The following is a 15,200-nucleotide window of genomic DNA, read 5'->3' as shown; positions in this document are numbered from 1 at the left end:
TACGTCCCAAAACTACAGATAACTCAACATTTCAAAGTCCCGCGAAGGCGATAAGCAAGATGACCCCAAACCCAACGGCTAAACCCAATCTTACCACCAATGACTCCGCCGTCCTCCAAGCCCTCTTCGACGCCGAATCCTCCCCCTCCAACTCTATCACCATTAATTCTTCTCTCCCCGCTTATCCAGCCCACCTCAAAATCACCCCAGAGCTCCTTCAGACCCTGCAATCTCGCGAGGTCTCTATAATCCGAACCCTACAATCCGAAACCACCTTGGACATCTCAACCATCCAACAAGCGATTAAGGATCTCGACACCCTTATCGCTCAACATCCAACTTACCCATCCGCATACGTCAACCGCGCTCAAACTCTCCGTATCCTTATAGACAAGACAAACACTACCACTGAGAGCAGCGGTCAAGACAATGACGACGACAAGATCTTTGCACCCGAAAACACAGAGCCCGCATCCACGTTACTAGCAGACCTAGGGAACGCTATTACACTAGCGACGCCTCGGTCACCTGCTGATCCGGTGTCGACAGTCCAGGCGCGCTTGTTGGCGGATGCGCATACGCATCGCGGGTATTTGCTACTCAAAGCGGCGAGAGTGAAGAAAGAGAGGAAAGAGGGAGAAATTATCGGTGGCCCGGAACAGTTGCGTGCCGTGGAGCCGGAGCAGTTGGAGGATATGGCTAGTCGCGATTTCTTCTTTGGGGGCAGGTATGGAAATAAGGTTGCACAGCAGTTGGCAGTGCAAACGAACCCGTATGCGAAGATGTGTGGGGCGATTGTGAAGGAGGCGTTGAGGAAGGAGGTTGTGGGTGATGATGTGATGAAGATTTGATTTATTTGCTCGAATTAGCTGGTTTGGGTGCTTTGGTGGTGCGCAGATTCGTTTTGGATGCTTGTTACATTCGTGTCTTACAATTTGTCAATTTGTCTCACATACCCAGATGAACGCGGATAGATTTTTCAAACTCTCCATTCGGCTATGACTGAATACTACTACTACACTGGTATCTGAATAATGCCTTCGCTTTTCGTAACTTCGTCGAATCAGTGCTTAATGGTCGTCCTTGCACATTGTGTCCACGGAAGTGTTCGGGTTCCGGAAATGCCTCTGCAGCGGTTGCCAGCTGTGCGCGTTGTATTGTTCTTGCACCTTCTGACAGGTCTTCAGGCCCCATTCCGACACGCCGACCATGAGACAGCTATCATGGAGTTAGTTGATGTTGGCTTGGAATACAAGTTTGCTTACCTCTCAAACATAAAGGCCATGCTGCCATCGCCGACCTTTTGCGGCTTCAAGTCAGCATTACTAGCACCTTCAAAGGCGTCCTTGTCCGGACCGTGGGCGCTCATGACGTTGTGCAAACTGGCGCCCGCCGGCTGGAAGCCTCCACCAGTCTTGGCATCATATGCACCGCAAATCAAACCCATGAATTCAGACATGGTGTTGCGGTGATACCATGGCGGGCGGAAGGTGTTCTCCGCCACCAGCCAGCGGGGCGGGAAGATAACGAAATCGGCAATGGCAGTGCCGTTGTGGTCGGACGGGCCAGTGAGGACGGTGAAGATGGACGGGTCCGGGTGGTCGAAAGAGATAGAACCGATCGTGTTGAAACGGCCCAAATCGTACTTGTAAGGGTAGTAGTTTCCGTGCCAAGCAACAATGTCAAATGGGGTGTGGTTCTGACGGGCGGAGAAGAGCGTATTGTTGAACTTGCTGTACAGACGGAATTCAGATGGCTCTTCCTCGTCTTCAAAGTAGGCAACCGGCGCTTGGAAGTCTCGCGCGTTGGCAAGACAGTTGGATCCGATGGGTCCCAATTCGGGAAGCTGGTAGTGGCCCTGATAGAGCTCACAGATGTATCCCCTTACCGGTCCTGCCGGAAGAGTCACACGGTATCTGTAGAGCATTAGTCAAAGTTCTTCTACAAAAATGACATGTAAGTCTCCGTTCTCACCTCACACCACGAGGAATCACGCAGATCTCATTGGGCCGAACCAGGAGGCGTCCCAATTCAGTCTGGATATCTAGCACACCGTGCTGCGGCACGATCAAAAAGTCGCCGTCGGCAGAGTAGAAGGCTTCCTTCCCCATGTCTTTGCCCGCAGCGTATAGGATTATGCCCAGGCCATGTTTGAGAGTGGGATCACCGGCACCAGCAACAAGGTGAAGACCGTGGACCCAATCCACAGTCTCATCCAAGTCGAAGGGATCCCACCGAAGCTGGTTTGGGATGTGGTGAAGCTTCTGTGTTTCGGTGGTCATGTGGGTGTGGTATGAGTCGCCATCTTCGGCCACAAAATTCTGGTGAGCAGCCGCGGGGAGGATTCGGTACACCCAAGTCTGTCTGTTCTCATGTCTAGGGGCAGTAAAAGCTGTCCCCGAGAGCTTCTCAGCATAGAGCCCATACGGTACCTTCTGTGGCGAGTTCTGCCCTATAGGCAGAGCTCCCTTGACAGCCTCCGACCTAGTAGTAGGAATCAGTCAGACTTGACATCGACAAGCGCCACCCAGAGACCCCTGCTTCCTAGCACTCACTCATGGTACGAGTCAAAGCCGTTCTGGTAGGAATATGGATCAGCGTGTTTGAAGTTAGTGACGGGCATGGTGGGTAGCTGTTCAGTGGTTCAGTCTCTATGACTGCTTCACTGCACAAAGCGTTCCTGAGCCAAGGAGGTTATATAAGAGTGGATTAGCTTGTACAACTCGCACACTCTCCCCTGGTCATGTGCATGGGTGGCGAGGGGCAGCACGGGATTGAAATGCGCCATCGGCCAAGGCCACCAAAAGCCATTCAATTTCCAGGGGATTCGCGGGATTCGGTGTTCCTGGAGCAAATCGGGAAAACCGGGGATCTGCGGGGGTGCGGAATTGGGGCCGGCGGGGAAGCTGAACTGCCCGCGCCGGCCGGCAATAAGCGGGCGCGGAGTCTATTCCGCTGCCCTCCTCTCCTCCATCGGAACCCCTCGAGGGGTAGTTGTCACAGGATTCGTTTTTAACATCGGCATCGCAGTTGTCTCTATGTTGCTGCTGGATAGCTACTGACTACTTGCATTTTCCCTCTTTCCATCATATTCTCCCGTCCTTAACCGCATCCTTCCTCATCATGGCTTCCTGGCTGCAGATTCCCAAGAACTCGCCATTCTCACTGGCGAACATTCCATTCGGTATCATCACCTCCGCGAAAGCTCCCTCGCGCGTAGCAGCTATTGCTATCGGTGACTATGCGCTGAACCTGAACGCCTTTGCTTCATCCGGCGGCTTCTCCCAGCTACCCGCGATCCAGCCCCATTTGAACGTGTTCAACCAACCCACCCTCAATGCCTTTGCAGCCCTGGGCCGTCCAGTTCACCGTCAAGTCCGCGAATACATTCAGTCTGTTTTTCGCGCAGATACTCCTTTCCCTCAGGTCTTGAAGGACAATGAGTCCCTGCAAAAGTTGGCCCTCCTGCCGCTATCGGAGGTGACCAACCATCTTCCCATGCAAATCGGAGACTACACAGACTTCTATGCCGGCCTTAACCACGCCTACAACCTGGGTGTCCTGCTTCGTGGACCAGACAATGCTCTGCAGCCCAACTACAAGCATCTGCCAGTCGCATACCACGGTCGCGCCTCGTCCATCGTGGTCTCAGGCACCCCCATTCACCGTCCCAACGGTCAGATCTTGGCCAACCCTACCGCAACCCCCAAAGTCCCTACCTTCTCTCCTTGCAAGAGACTCGACATTGAACTCGAGATGGCTGCTTTTGTTAGCACCCCTAATGACATGGGCAAGCCCGTCTCTGTTAACAACGCCGAAGACCACATCTTCGGCTTGGTGCTCATGAACGACTGGTCCGCTCGTGACATCCAGGCCTGGGAATACGTTCCTCTGGGACCGTTCAACGCCAAGAACTTTGCAACCACCATCACCCCCTGGGTTGTCCTGATCGATGCTCTAGAGCCCTTCCGGGTTCCCAGCCTGGAGCCCGAAAACCGGGAAAACGTCCTGCCTTACCTGCGCGAGAAGCGCACCGACAACGTCTTCGACATTCCCCTCGAATTCGAGATCACCAACCAAGGCGGCCAGCCTACCACGGTCTCGCGAAGCAACGCCAAGAACCTCTTATTCTCCTTCCCTCAGATGCTGGCCCACCACACCATCACAGGATGCAACCTCCGGCCCGGTGACTTGCTCGGTAGTGGAACCATCTCCGGCACGGAGCCCCAGACACAGGGCAGCTTGTTCGAGCAAACCAAGGGCAAGGAGCCTCTCAAGCTGGCCGATGGCTCGGAGCGGATATTCCTCGAAGACGGAGACACCGTCGTCCTCAGAGGCAAGGCGGGCACAGAGGGAAACTACGTCGGATTCGGCGACTGCAGTGCCACCATTCTCCCCGCGGTGAAGCTGGAGTTCTAGATTGCAATTAGCAAGTCCTAGCTCTTATCGCACGATCGCACGCCATGAAACCTTTTGCCTATTGTATTCTTCGATATGATATGATGTGAATGTGAACCCAACAATGACAAAGTTACATTCAAAAGAAGATAAGAAATTCCTGGTCCAGACCGTTCTTCCCTTTTACTCCGCGGAGCCACGGAGCCAATTCCAACTGTAGGCGTAACACCCAGATCCAGACCCACCAAACCCGAACATATACTTAAAAGTCAGTCCAAACCTACATAGATAAAACTATGAAACCCACCACTTCAATCCCAAACACACTTTATCTAGCCCACCCCTCCAAACCAAACCTCTCCCTATCTCACTGCTTATCACCAACCCTAAACTCCTCCGGTGTATCATCCTGACTCCTCCAATGCGCCCTCCTAACAGCCTCCACCTCCTCCAACCTCTCCCTCACCCCCTTAATAACCGGAAAGTTGCCCAAATCCACACCCACTCTCTCTGCCCCCCAAACAGCAGGCAAAAGACACACATCCGCCAAGGTAATCTCATCCCCAACACTATACCTCCCTGCCGTTTTCTCCGCAATAGCTTCGTACGCCCGGAACCCATCCTCAACTAATTCCTTCGACCATGCCTCCCTGTCCACGCCGAGCGGCGCCACCCGCTTCAGGATCCGCATGTTCGTGACCGGCTGCACGTCGCAGGCGATGATGTTGGCTAGGGTGCGGACTGTTGCGCGCCCGGTGGGGTCGGAAGTCGGTGGGAGGAGGGGGTGTGCTGTTGGGTGGGTTTCTTCGAGGTATTCCAGCGCCGCGAGGGACTGGGGGATAACGATTGTTTTTCCATCGTTTGTGTGTTCGGGATTCTCGATGATGAGGGTCGGAACGCTGGCGGAGGGGTTCAGAGATGTGTTTTGAGTACTGTGATGCTCGTTTTTGAGTAGGTTGATGGGGATGGAGGTGTAGGGGATGGATTTTAGGTTGAGGGCGATGCGGAGGCGCGCGGAGCAGGAGGAGCGGAAGTAAGTGTGGAGGGTTATGGTTTGTTCGGACATTTTGGTTTTGTAGAGATGTGGATGGGTAGGCTATGTAGAATGTAGTTTGTAGATTTTGTAGGTTTGTATGCTTGTGTAGTATAGAGGCTTGTAGCGTATAGCGAGTAGCAGTAGTTGTAGCTAGTAGGCTAGTATGTGGGTTATATGGGTTACAGCTACCATTCTATGTACGTATTAGGTTGCAGCGGAGGTGCGGAGGGCTGGGACCGCTGCGGGGTGTGTGTGGTACAGTACCTGCGTGTGATCATTCTTTTACACAATACAAACGAGTTACTTTGGGGAATATTGCCTATATTCATTATAATCGTGGTGGTGGTTGGAATCATATGCAACTCCATTCGTATACTGCGGAAGCGTTCCGTAGGGTTGAAGGCCCGGGCTGGGAGCTATGCGCGTGGGTTGCCGCGTCTTCCCGAGGCGTTCACTCTGTCCAGACAGCCGGGTTGGACAAGGATATTCATGGGCATAATAGTGTGAATCGGATCACTGAATCCTCTTTTTGTGAATGAAGGAGTGGGGGCGCTGCCGGGTCCCGAGTTCGAGCTGCTCGTTTCTTGGGCTTAGTTGACGTCACGGCAGTCTTGTTTGCCTGGTTCGAGGATCTGTTCTAGACAAGAGCTAAAACCTGGATCCCAGAGAGCCAAAATTGTAGGATTGGCATACCCCTGGCATATAGCGTTGCATTCAGCATAAAGTCTGATAACCAAGATGGTGCTGGTTTGTGCAGACGATGACATAACATGCAGCGTATACGGTCTTCTCCGTAGCAACTCTCGATGACACCATGAGCAGCAAATACAGACCATCTTTGACACCATTTCGACCTGGATAGTGCGATTGGAATTCCAGCTGTGTTTGGCTGTCCAATGGGTCGTATCCACGGAGATGAGTACGAGGTCAGCTGTCATATCTCTGTCCTTTGCCCGGCTTGGTTGAAAGGGCTCGGGTATTTCCAGGCCTCCGCCGCGGCAATCGGCGGGTATTTTGCGGCTCTCCGCCAACCTGCACCCCCCTTTTCTCCCTTCCCACCTGCAATATCCGCTCCAGCAAACCTTTGATACCCGCCTAATCTAGCCCTTTTCTAGCCAGCCAAATATCCGGGTCTCTTTATTGCAACCTCAATCTTATCACAAAGATGCTATTGGCCGGGCCGCTACGCGTTCAGTAATGGAAGTTAGGGGGCCGTCCCGCAGCGGAGACGCCTTGAACCGGGCATACCAGCGGACCTACAAGGCCTGTCTCTCCTGTCGTCAGAGAAAGGCAAAATGCGATCTGGGAACAGACTCGGAAGGTCTCCCATTAGGACCGCCCTGTGCGAAATGTCGTAGAGAACAGAGGGAGTGTGTGTTTAGCGAGAAGAGGGCGTGGGAGAGGACAAACAAGCGAGGTGCGCGATGCCAACCCCTTCCTGCATAACTATCAGCATGATTGACACCGAGTAGGACCATCTGAAGAAGGCGTCACGCCACCCTCAAGTGTACGCCGAAGGCTATCAGCCACTCCCAAACGTAGCAGAGACATCCCGAACGATGTACTTCAGGTGGTTGATGACAGCCCGGTTCGTGATAATGGCAAACGCGGGGATAGTTATAACAGCCCGCAGCAGCCATACAATCCCGAGAGACGCCGTGACCGTCATCACTCCACGTCTACCTTGGCAAACTCCATGATGCGTACCGTGGTCTCAAGTGGAAACGATGCGCTTAATATTCTCTTCGAAGCAGCAGCAGTTCACAGCCAAGAGAACAGCTCCAATAGATCCGAGACACAATCACGGAATACACAGACTTCAACGGCACAAGCCAGCGACGTGGATCACTCTGGTGATCATGCGCAGACTATGTTTGCTGCTGAGGCTATAGCCAAGGCAAAGCGTCCAGTCAAACTTTCCACTGTCTCGAAAGAGGTTCTCAGTGTTTGGGAGACTTGTCGCTTTGTCAAGATGGGGTGGTTCACTTCAAGAGAAGCAGTCACGTTGATTGATCAGTTAGTGCAAATATGTAGACGCACATTTGAAAATTACTGACAATGCCAGGTTTTTCAAGAATATGACACCGCTATCCCCGATCTTAACAAGCTTTTATGCGGACCACAATAATCACCACTGGCTCGTGACACGGGACCCTGTCTTATGCTGTACAATTTTAATGCTTTCGTCGCGATACCATGTCTTACCAGGGGCTGGCGGCGAGTCCAGAAACTTCTTTATTCACCATCGACTATGGCAGCATTGCCAGCAGCTGGTGGTGCGGCTAATTTTTGGCCAGGAGAAGTCGTCTCACACTCGGATAAGGAGCATAGGCACGATCGAGGCTCTCTTACTGATGTCAGAATGGCACCCTAGGTCTCTCCACTTTCCACCCGAGAGCGACGGATGGGATTCCGACTTGGTGCTGGCCCCAGAGCACCAAGAATCGGAAGGTTCATCAGCCGACAGGTGGCTCGAGGATATGATCGAGCCAGCCAAGAGATCAGATCAAATGTCATGGATGTTGCTTGGTTCTGCGTTATCGCTTGCGCATGAGCTTGGCATCTTCGAGCTGGATGACAAGAAATGCGACTACACTTCTGTATATGAAGGGTCTATATCTGATGACCAAATCAAGCTCCGCAGGCAGCGCGTACAACGGCTTCTATACGTATATATCAACCAGCTAGCCTGGCGAATAGGTTGCGTATCACTTATGCCACAAAGCCTAAGCCATGCTATTGCAGGTCGACAAATCAGCAGGGCTTTGAGCCAACCGGGAGACGAGTGGCTAGCATTTATGGATTCCTGGATGGATCTTACAAAGCTGGCAAAATCTGTTACTGATACGTTCTTTCCTTCCGTATCGTTTGCGCGACAACAGTTCCATAGTGGAAGGTACATCGACTTGTTGGATCACTTCCGTACTCTACTTGTCAGGTGGAAAGATGATCATCTCCGGCCACAGGGTAAGCATAGTCCCTTTCAATCGAGTGGTTTCTCCCTCATACCATCGTCGATGAATGCTAACATGTTTTAGTACTCAGCAAACACTTCTTCGATATTCTGTTTATCGAGTATCATTTCGTACGCGTCTATACCCATTCGGTAGGGATGCAGGCAGTTGTTGAACGTGCCGTTGCAGACAGTGAACCAAATGCGGAGGACGTCCGGGCCACTAATATTGATCCGATCGACTATGAGTATATCCAAGAGGTTATTGAAGGCTGCTGTCAAATACTACAAAAAGTGGCTCAACTAGGTGAAACCGGGGCTCTGCGGTTCTCCCCCGTCCGAATATTCCTTCGAGTCACCAGCTCCTCCATTTTCCTGATGAAGGCTCTTAGTTTAGGGACCCGGCCTGCAAAGCTCCGTGAATCGCTGGACATTCTCGATCGCAGCGTGCAGGCGCTTAAGTCTAATGCGCTCGATGACATTCATTTAAGCTCTCGGTATGCTGCTCTACTAGAGATGCACGTATCGCGTTTAAGACGCAACCTGTTGGCTTCTTCCAAATCGGTGAAGCATAACCATAGAGCAACTACGCAGCCCTCAATGGTGCCTTCTCATAGCATGGAAAGCGACAACGGCGCAATTATGGGCGTCCCTGTGTCACAGAATGTGACAGACATGGACTTCATTCCATCATTGAGCGGCATCGCCGCCGACGACTGGCTGTCGTTGCCGTTTGATCCGTCGATGGCACCTTTCGGCATCAGCACTGGTGGACAATTTCCGGCATATGAAGGAGGAGCATTGAACTTCATCTGGAACCTGCCATCATAGCATTCTTGTAAATAGCAAAATCAAGGAGTGCGGGATCACTTCTGCATAATAAAATAGCACTTTTTTTTTCAATGCACGGGGCGTCATTTCCGCCAAACAGAGCACAGGAAAACTTTAACCTGCATATCCCTGCTTGGATTTTCTTCTATTGTCATCCCGGCGTCTAGAGGTCCTTGCCACAGCCACGAAAACCAGGGCGCGGTCTGTTTGGATGCCCGGATGGGACTTTTCGGGTGGTTATCTGCACGTGACTGCGACCCCCGTCCGAAGTCACGTTTCCCGGCGAAAAAAGCCAAAAACTTACTGTCGCGATCCGCCATCCTCTCCGTCCCGGACCCCAGACTCTGTTCTTTAAAGACAGCATCCAGCTTGTCACTCCGACCTCAACTCCTCCATCCTATCCCGATTGCCCCCTGAGGCTCATCACCCGACTATCTATTATCTCATTTCCAGCGTTCCGACCCTTGTCCGGATAAGCTTGGACTCACCTTCTTTCGACCTACACTTCCTTTGATCCGTGCAGCTCGACCAGTACAGCAGGTCTTCGAGCTTACGACTCCACTCACCTCACTTCTTCTTCTCCGGTCCTCTCTTTTCCCTTCATATTCGATATGGATCACTCCAGAGATCCCTGCCCCTGGGTTGCTCTTAGCGACTTCGGTGGTGCTTTCTGTATGGGTGTACGTCACTGGTTCTCCCAATCGATTGTGCTTGTCATCAAAGGGTAAAAGCTAAATATACGCTGTCTCTATAGGCAATTGGTGGTGCTGTCTGGCACGGTGTGAAGGGTTTCAGAAACAGCCCCTACGGAGAGCGTCGGATAGGTGCCATCACAGCCATCAAGGCTCGTGCGCCGGTTCTCGGTGGTAACTTCGGTGTCTGGGGTGGTATGTTCTCGACATTCGACTGTGCGATCAAGGGTATCAGAAAGAAGGAGGATCCTTACAATGCTAGTATGTTTCCCGGTCTATCCGTGAGGGATGGCTACGATGTTTCTATGCGCCTTGGAATTGGGAGTCATAATTAACGATCCACTTTGCAGTCATTGCTGGTTTCTTCACTGGTGGTGCTTTGGCCGTTCGTGGTGGTGTCAAGGCTGCCAGAAACTCCGCTATCATGTGCGCTGTCTTCCTGGCTGTCATTGAAGGTGTCGGTATCGGTTTCCAGAGAATGATGGCCGACAACACAAAACTAGAGGTGAGATCATCCCCCGCATTTGTCTCTGATGTCGTGTGGCCACTCCAGCTGCAAAGGCTACACCTCATTACTGAAGCTTATTGAGTACTGACTTGCCACTGTTTTAGCTTCCTCCTGCCCCTCCGTCCGGCGACAAGGCCGTCGCTTAATTTACCAATCGCTTCACGTTAAGACCTACGATTTCCCCACCGTTGTCAGCAATATTGCCATATTATTTATATTCCTCCCTCGTGTCTCTCTTCTCTGGTGTTGGCTGGGTCATATCATTTCAGGATGCATGGTATAGAGGTTTTCGATTCATGCTTCGATCCCTTCTCACAAAAGATGTGTTTTTGAGAAAAAAAGGGTTTTGCCGGCGATTTTGGATTGCACAGCCTTGCATCCTTGTGTATTTCTGCTTTGTCGGAGGCGAACAAAAAAAGAGACGTCTCGGCACTCATCTTCGGTTCTTCCAGAGATGTATTTTCATTTTTTCTTGTACATTAACATGCAAATCTTACAGGTGTAATGTGATATCCTTAAACTTAACACAGTTCATACACTACTTCATACAGGAGGAAAACCTCAAGCCGGCAATTACTCGGGAATCTAGAGGCGACTAATTACATCCATCATATTATGACATCTCCGCCATACCCGATAAGCTCTCGATGTGCCCGCCGATCTATCCATACTAGCTTTGCCACGACAAAACTATATTCCAACCCGGGGTTGGAACCGAGACTTGTTCCCTACTAGACTACAACAGGATGGAATCAATCCATGTCCCGCTTCCTCCACCAATGACTGATCGCCGAACACGAAGTATTTCAGCATGTTCCCTGGGACAAGCGAGGCGGGGAGATATTTGTTCGAAGAATTTGTCCTCGCCGCTTTTACTACGGCCAGATGACAAGATAGGATGCATTGTGTAGATGTGACGAAAGAGTTCCTTGCCATGGGTGGTTAATGTGGCCGGTTACGATGGGGGATGTAGTACGACTGAAAGCAAGTAACAATTGTTATGCTGTTGCGATGAAACAAACTAATGACAATGTTGCGCGGTCAGGATTGAGGGTCTGTTCGGTTCATTGATAGTACTTTGTACTGTAGGGCATTATTTTGCTGGTTGGCATCGGTAGTATTCGGGGGTTACGCCAGCTTTACTCGGCGATGTCACATCCTAGGTTCGGATTGGTGCTCGGGCGTAGTATATGGCAGTCGAGGGTGGATATATATATTGGTGAGAAGAAAGCTGGAATTAAACTGTGGAGGAGTCTCCAGCGCAAATATATAATTATTGAGCAGGTTGACTTATGCGTCCATCCACTTGAAGCAGTTGTTCTATGATATGATTGCTATTCGTGATTAGTAGAGAAGTGTTTAAGGAAGAGGAGATAATATATGTTCATAAACTATTTTAGTAATAAATGAAACAAAATGGTCAGCTCAGAGCAACACACATCATCATGATACTCTTCAATGTAGTCAGGATAGTATCGAATATTTATCAAGGAGAAAAACAAAAAAGAAATGTTTGAGCTCCGATAGGGGGAATCGAACCCCCGGCTGCCGTGTGAGAGACGGCGATGTTAGCCACTACACCATATCGGATTACTTGTTGAAAGTAGGATTAAAATGTGCAATAGAAGCCACCACAAAACTGGGGTACTAGTCCAACGCCTTTTGGGAGCATCGTGTTTCATGTCCCAATGTCTGTTGTTGCTTTTTCAATGCTACATCCCACCTCTCCCTTCGTCTCATAGACTACCTGCATCTTCCTCGTAGAGTATACATTGACCGCGGAAGTAAGATCAACATTCTCTACAAAAAGAAAGCTGGTCGGACTCATAGTGTGGTAGTGAATACCGATGAATCCCCCCACACAGCACATCTTGGATTTTCAGCATACACCTGAAACATGTTACAAACAAGTCAATGCTCAAGCTCTCAAAGCTCTCTCTCTATCTCTCTCTCGAAAAAAAGCTCTGTTAGAATCGGGAAAGTGAATCTGTCAAATCGGCGGGCGAGAACCAGAGGCTCTTAATCCCCACAAGACCGAAGCTTGGCGGTTCTTGCTCGATCGTCACGTTCCTCTCCTCACTTTTCCCTCGTGTAATTCTTTCCCCCCTCCCCTTCTTCCTTGCCTGTCCATCTGCAGCTCTTACTGCGTCCCCGACGCCCTACCATACCACTGTGTCGTCCCTCTTGATTGACGCAGCTTCTCCAATCTCCTAGGGTCATGCATTGAGCTGCAGTAACCCAGTGAATGCTCTTTCCACTACCCTCTCCATTGAACGCGTCCCTTTAAGTGTTACCATATTCGCTACGCCTCTCTTTTCCTGGCTCGACCCCCCGCGTCCCCGTGAAACATGGAAGAAGGCGCGTCTTCTCGTCCGACAGATACCCCCGAGGGCTCTGCCGGCGGTGATGATCACAATGCCGCCTCGAATGCCGCGAAGAACCCGGCCTTGAAGGATCGGAAGTGCCAGTATTGCCATCAAGCGTTCACATCTTCGTCCCTCGGTCGCCATCTGGATCAGTTCCTTTTCAAGAAGAAACCAGACGGTATTCATGATGTCGAGGAAATCCGGCGCATTCGAAGCGGTATCACTCGCCGACAGGCCCGTACCTCGTCTGGCAGACGCGATACTCCCGAGAGAACAACAGGAAAAGGCCAGCAGGACTCCTACACTCCGGGCGATTCGGGGTCAAAGTCACGCGATGGCGCGTATAGGATGATGTTCAACACGCCTACGTGGCATGCGACCGGTGTGATCAATGATATTCCCAATCCTAGCCAGTCACAGGATACTAGCTCGTCTCATTCGCGCATTGCGCCCTCGCAATCACGCACTGGGCCGCTCCCTTTTCCGGATAGAGGTGGCTCGAACAACCCGGATACCATGAGAGCATTGGAGCTGGCTCTGCGCGAAGTCCTGGATAATATCAAAGCTGCAACGTATGTACATCACCTGGCATTGCTGACTGTGCGCGTGTATTCGACTGCGTTATTAGTCTATGAGCGATTGGAACGCTAATTTTGATATGCTTTATAGGTCCAGAATGCGTCCCAGACTCTCCCCGTTCGATTTCGATATCCAGGCGCAAACCTTCCCTTCCCTCTGCCTGCAGTTGCTGCCCCCGCCTCCTAGTCTATTCGCAGCAAGTCCGTTTCCGTCTCCATCATCATTCCCACTCCAGCCCCCGGGAGTGGAGCATCTGGATATTGTCCGGCAAGCGCTTCGTGCTAAGATCGATCAATGGCAGTCAGATCAGCGCACCGCCGAGTCCAACAACAACTCCCAGTCCGGAAGACCAAGTCTGGGCCTAGATTCGAGTATGATCAGCCGGAGCGCGCAGCAGCACGAAGACCTAAGTCTGCGGCACTTGGAGCTGGCATTCAAGCATTGGGCCTCACTGCCGACAGATGCAAGGAGAGACGCATGGCAGCTCGAGATCACGCGCGCATTCGCAAGGGAAATGGAAAAACGAAAGTCGCTCGATGATCAGCTCGCGCGCGTTCAACAGGAGGCAAACCAACTTCGTGCCCAGGTAGAGAGACTAGGCTCCTGCCAATGGCCCAGGGAATTCGCGATCTTCCCCCCGGACACGCTCCCGCTCCCACGAGACGTCGCCCGAGAACTCGACTCCAAGGAGAGCCAAATCAGCCCTACGGCCTCTCGCTGGGACTACGACAATGTGGTCGCGAAATGGAAACGAGTTGTCATGCACGACAGAGGCATGGGCCGCGTCGGCATCGGATACGCCAACAGCATGCAGGATGAATATCGCAGCGCAGAACCCAGACACCCACCCACTACCACCGCACCCGCAACCACCAGCGACGATCCAACCCGCTCTAGGATGTTGAACCCCCCGTCGGCACTGAGCCCAGGCCCTTCCCCCTCAAACACTAGTGGTGGACCCTCTGCGCCTCCAAGCCAGCAGACCTCGCCCTATATGCACCAACATGACAGCACCCGGAGTCCTGACGAGGGCCCGCAAGCTAAGCGGCCTCGCCTGATGAACGGCCACCACATCGAGAACCCTCCGCACGCTCCTGACGGCGCACCTGCCCCTACTGGCCCTACTCCCTCTACTTCTGCTACCACAACAACGGCTACGAACCAGGGACCCGCTCCCGCTCCTCCCTCCACTACTTCCTGGACCACCACTAGTGCTCAACCATCGGGTATACCTTCAAACCCTGCCAACCCTGCAGGTCCCACCCCTCCGCCGTCTTGTTCCGGGTAAGAAATGTCTTTGAAGTCCAACTGGACGTATCACATCCTCTTAAAATCAGCTCCAGAGTATGAGTATCGCCTGTGAACGGAGAGGAGTGGTTATCGCCATGTGTGCGCACGTGTTTATTCGATCAATGTGTTGCTGTTACGTATGATCTCGGAGATCTACCAAGCGAGCTACCAAGGGCTCCAATTTATTGTGAAGATTGGTGTTGGGCTACAATACAAACTTATGTTCCATACAAGCTTTGGGAGGAGAGAGAGAGAGAGAGAGGGACCTACCATACACTCTCTGCTGGATGTAAATATCCAAAATGGCATCACCGCTTCATGTTCACTTTTCTCCATCTATTGCAAAAAAGACAAAAATAATCTTGGCAGAGAGTAGTTATCTAATGTGCAGATTACTATAGCATTATGTCTCACCGGACTGTTAAATATTAGTAAGGTTACATCTGATAACATTATACATTCTTCAGAACTTGAGAAGGTAGACAATATGACCAACTGGGTTCGCAGGGTAACTGGTGCTGCTGAACTTGTGTGTGTGCGGGGGAGT

At 51.6% G+C, this 15,200-nt stretch overlaps 7 protein-coding genes and 1 non-coding gene across 8 annotated transcripts; 5 read left to right on the top strand and 3 right to left on the bottom strand.

The window, feature by feature from the left end:
* Positions 1-59: 59 nt before the first annotated feature.
* Positions 60-851, top strand: hmgX (the record flags this gene model as incomplete). Its single annotated transcript, XM_041681184.1, has 1 exon — positions 60-851. One exon carries the CDS (start codon positions 60-62, stop codon positions 849-851), a length of 792 nt encoding a protein of 263 aa, XP_041548152.1.
* A 219-nt stretch (positions 852-1,070) lies between these two features.
* hmgA (putative homogentisate 1,2-dioxygenase (HmgA)) lies at positions 1,071-2,623 on the bottom strand (the record flags this gene model as incomplete). The annotated part of the gene is made up of 4 exons (XM_041681183.1): positions 1,071-1,218; positions 1,266-1,916; positions 1,975-2,484; positions 2,556-2,623. 4 exons carry the CDS (start codon positions 2,621-2,623, stop codon positions 1,071-1,073), a joined length of 1,377 nt encoding a protein of 458 aa, XP_041548151.1.
* Positions 2,624-3,123: 500 nt separating this feature from the next.
* On the top strand, positions 3,124-4,419 carry fahA (fumarylacetoacetate hydrolase FahA; the record flags this gene model as incomplete). Its single annotated transcript, XM_041681182.1, has 1 exon — positions 3,124-4,419. The coding sequence occupies one exon, from the start codon at positions 3,124-3,126 to the stop codon at positions 4,417-4,419; it is 1,296 nt and encodes a 431-aa protein (XP_041548150.1).
* A 346-nt stretch (positions 4,420-4,765) lies between these two features.
* Positions 4,766-5,464, bottom strand: maiA (maleylacetoacetate isomerase MaiA; the record flags this gene model as incomplete). The annotated part of the gene is made up of 1 exon (XM_041681181.1): positions 4,766-5,464. One exon carries the CDS (start codon positions 5,462-5,464, stop codon positions 4,766-4,768), a length of 699 nt encoding a protein of 232 aa, XP_041548149.1.
* A 1,167-nt stretch (positions 5,465-6,631) lies between these two features.
* AKAW2_80187A (putative C6 transcription factor) lies at positions 6,632-9,218 on the top strand (the record flags this gene model as incomplete). Its single annotated transcript, XM_041681180.1, has 4 exons — positions 6,632-6,851; positions 6,907-7,450; positions 7,500-8,401; positions 8,473-9,218. 4 exons carry the CDS (start codon positions 6,632-6,634, stop codon positions 9,216-9,218), a joined length of 2,412 nt encoding a protein of 803 aa, XP_041548148.1.
* Positions 9,219-9,829: 611 nt separating this feature from the next.
* On the top strand, positions 9,830-10,564 carry TIM17 (protein transporter TIM17; the record flags this gene model as incomplete). Its single annotated transcript, XM_041681179.1, has 4 exons — positions 9,830-9,898; positions 9,973-10,171; positions 10,261-10,415; positions 10,523-10,564. The coding sequence occupies 4 exons, from the start codon at positions 9,830-9,832 to the stop codon at positions 10,562-10,564; spliced, it is 465 nt and encodes a 154-aa protein (XP_041548147.1).
* A 1,372-nt stretch (positions 10,565-11,936) lies between these two features.
* Positions 11,937-12,008, bottom strand: AKAW2_t80003S. Its single transcript has one exon. It is a non-coding gene; the product is annotated as a tRNA-Glu (tRNA).
* A 758-nt stretch (positions 12,009-12,766) lies between these two features.
* On the top strand, positions 12,767-14,651 carry AKAW2_80185A (uncharacterized protein; the record flags this gene model as incomplete). The annotated part of the gene is made up of 2 exons (XM_041681177.1): positions 12,767-13,356; positions 13,454-14,651. The coding sequence occupies 2 exons, from the start codon at positions 12,767-12,769 to the stop codon at positions 14,649-14,651; spliced, it is 1,788 nt and encodes a 595-aa protein (XP_041548146.1).
* Positions 14,652-15,200: the final 549 nt, after the last annotated feature.

This window comes from Aspergillus luchuensis, chromosome 8 (assembly GCF_016861625.1).
Source record: "Aspergillus luchuensis IFO 4308 DNA, chromosome 8, nearly complete sequence".
Taxonomy (NCBI): domain Eukaryota; kingdom Fungi; phylum Ascomycota; class Eurotiomycetes; order Eurotiales; family Aspergillaceae; genus Aspergillus; species Aspergillus luchuensis.
This window is presented reverse-complemented; position numbering and strand designations above follow the sequence as displayed.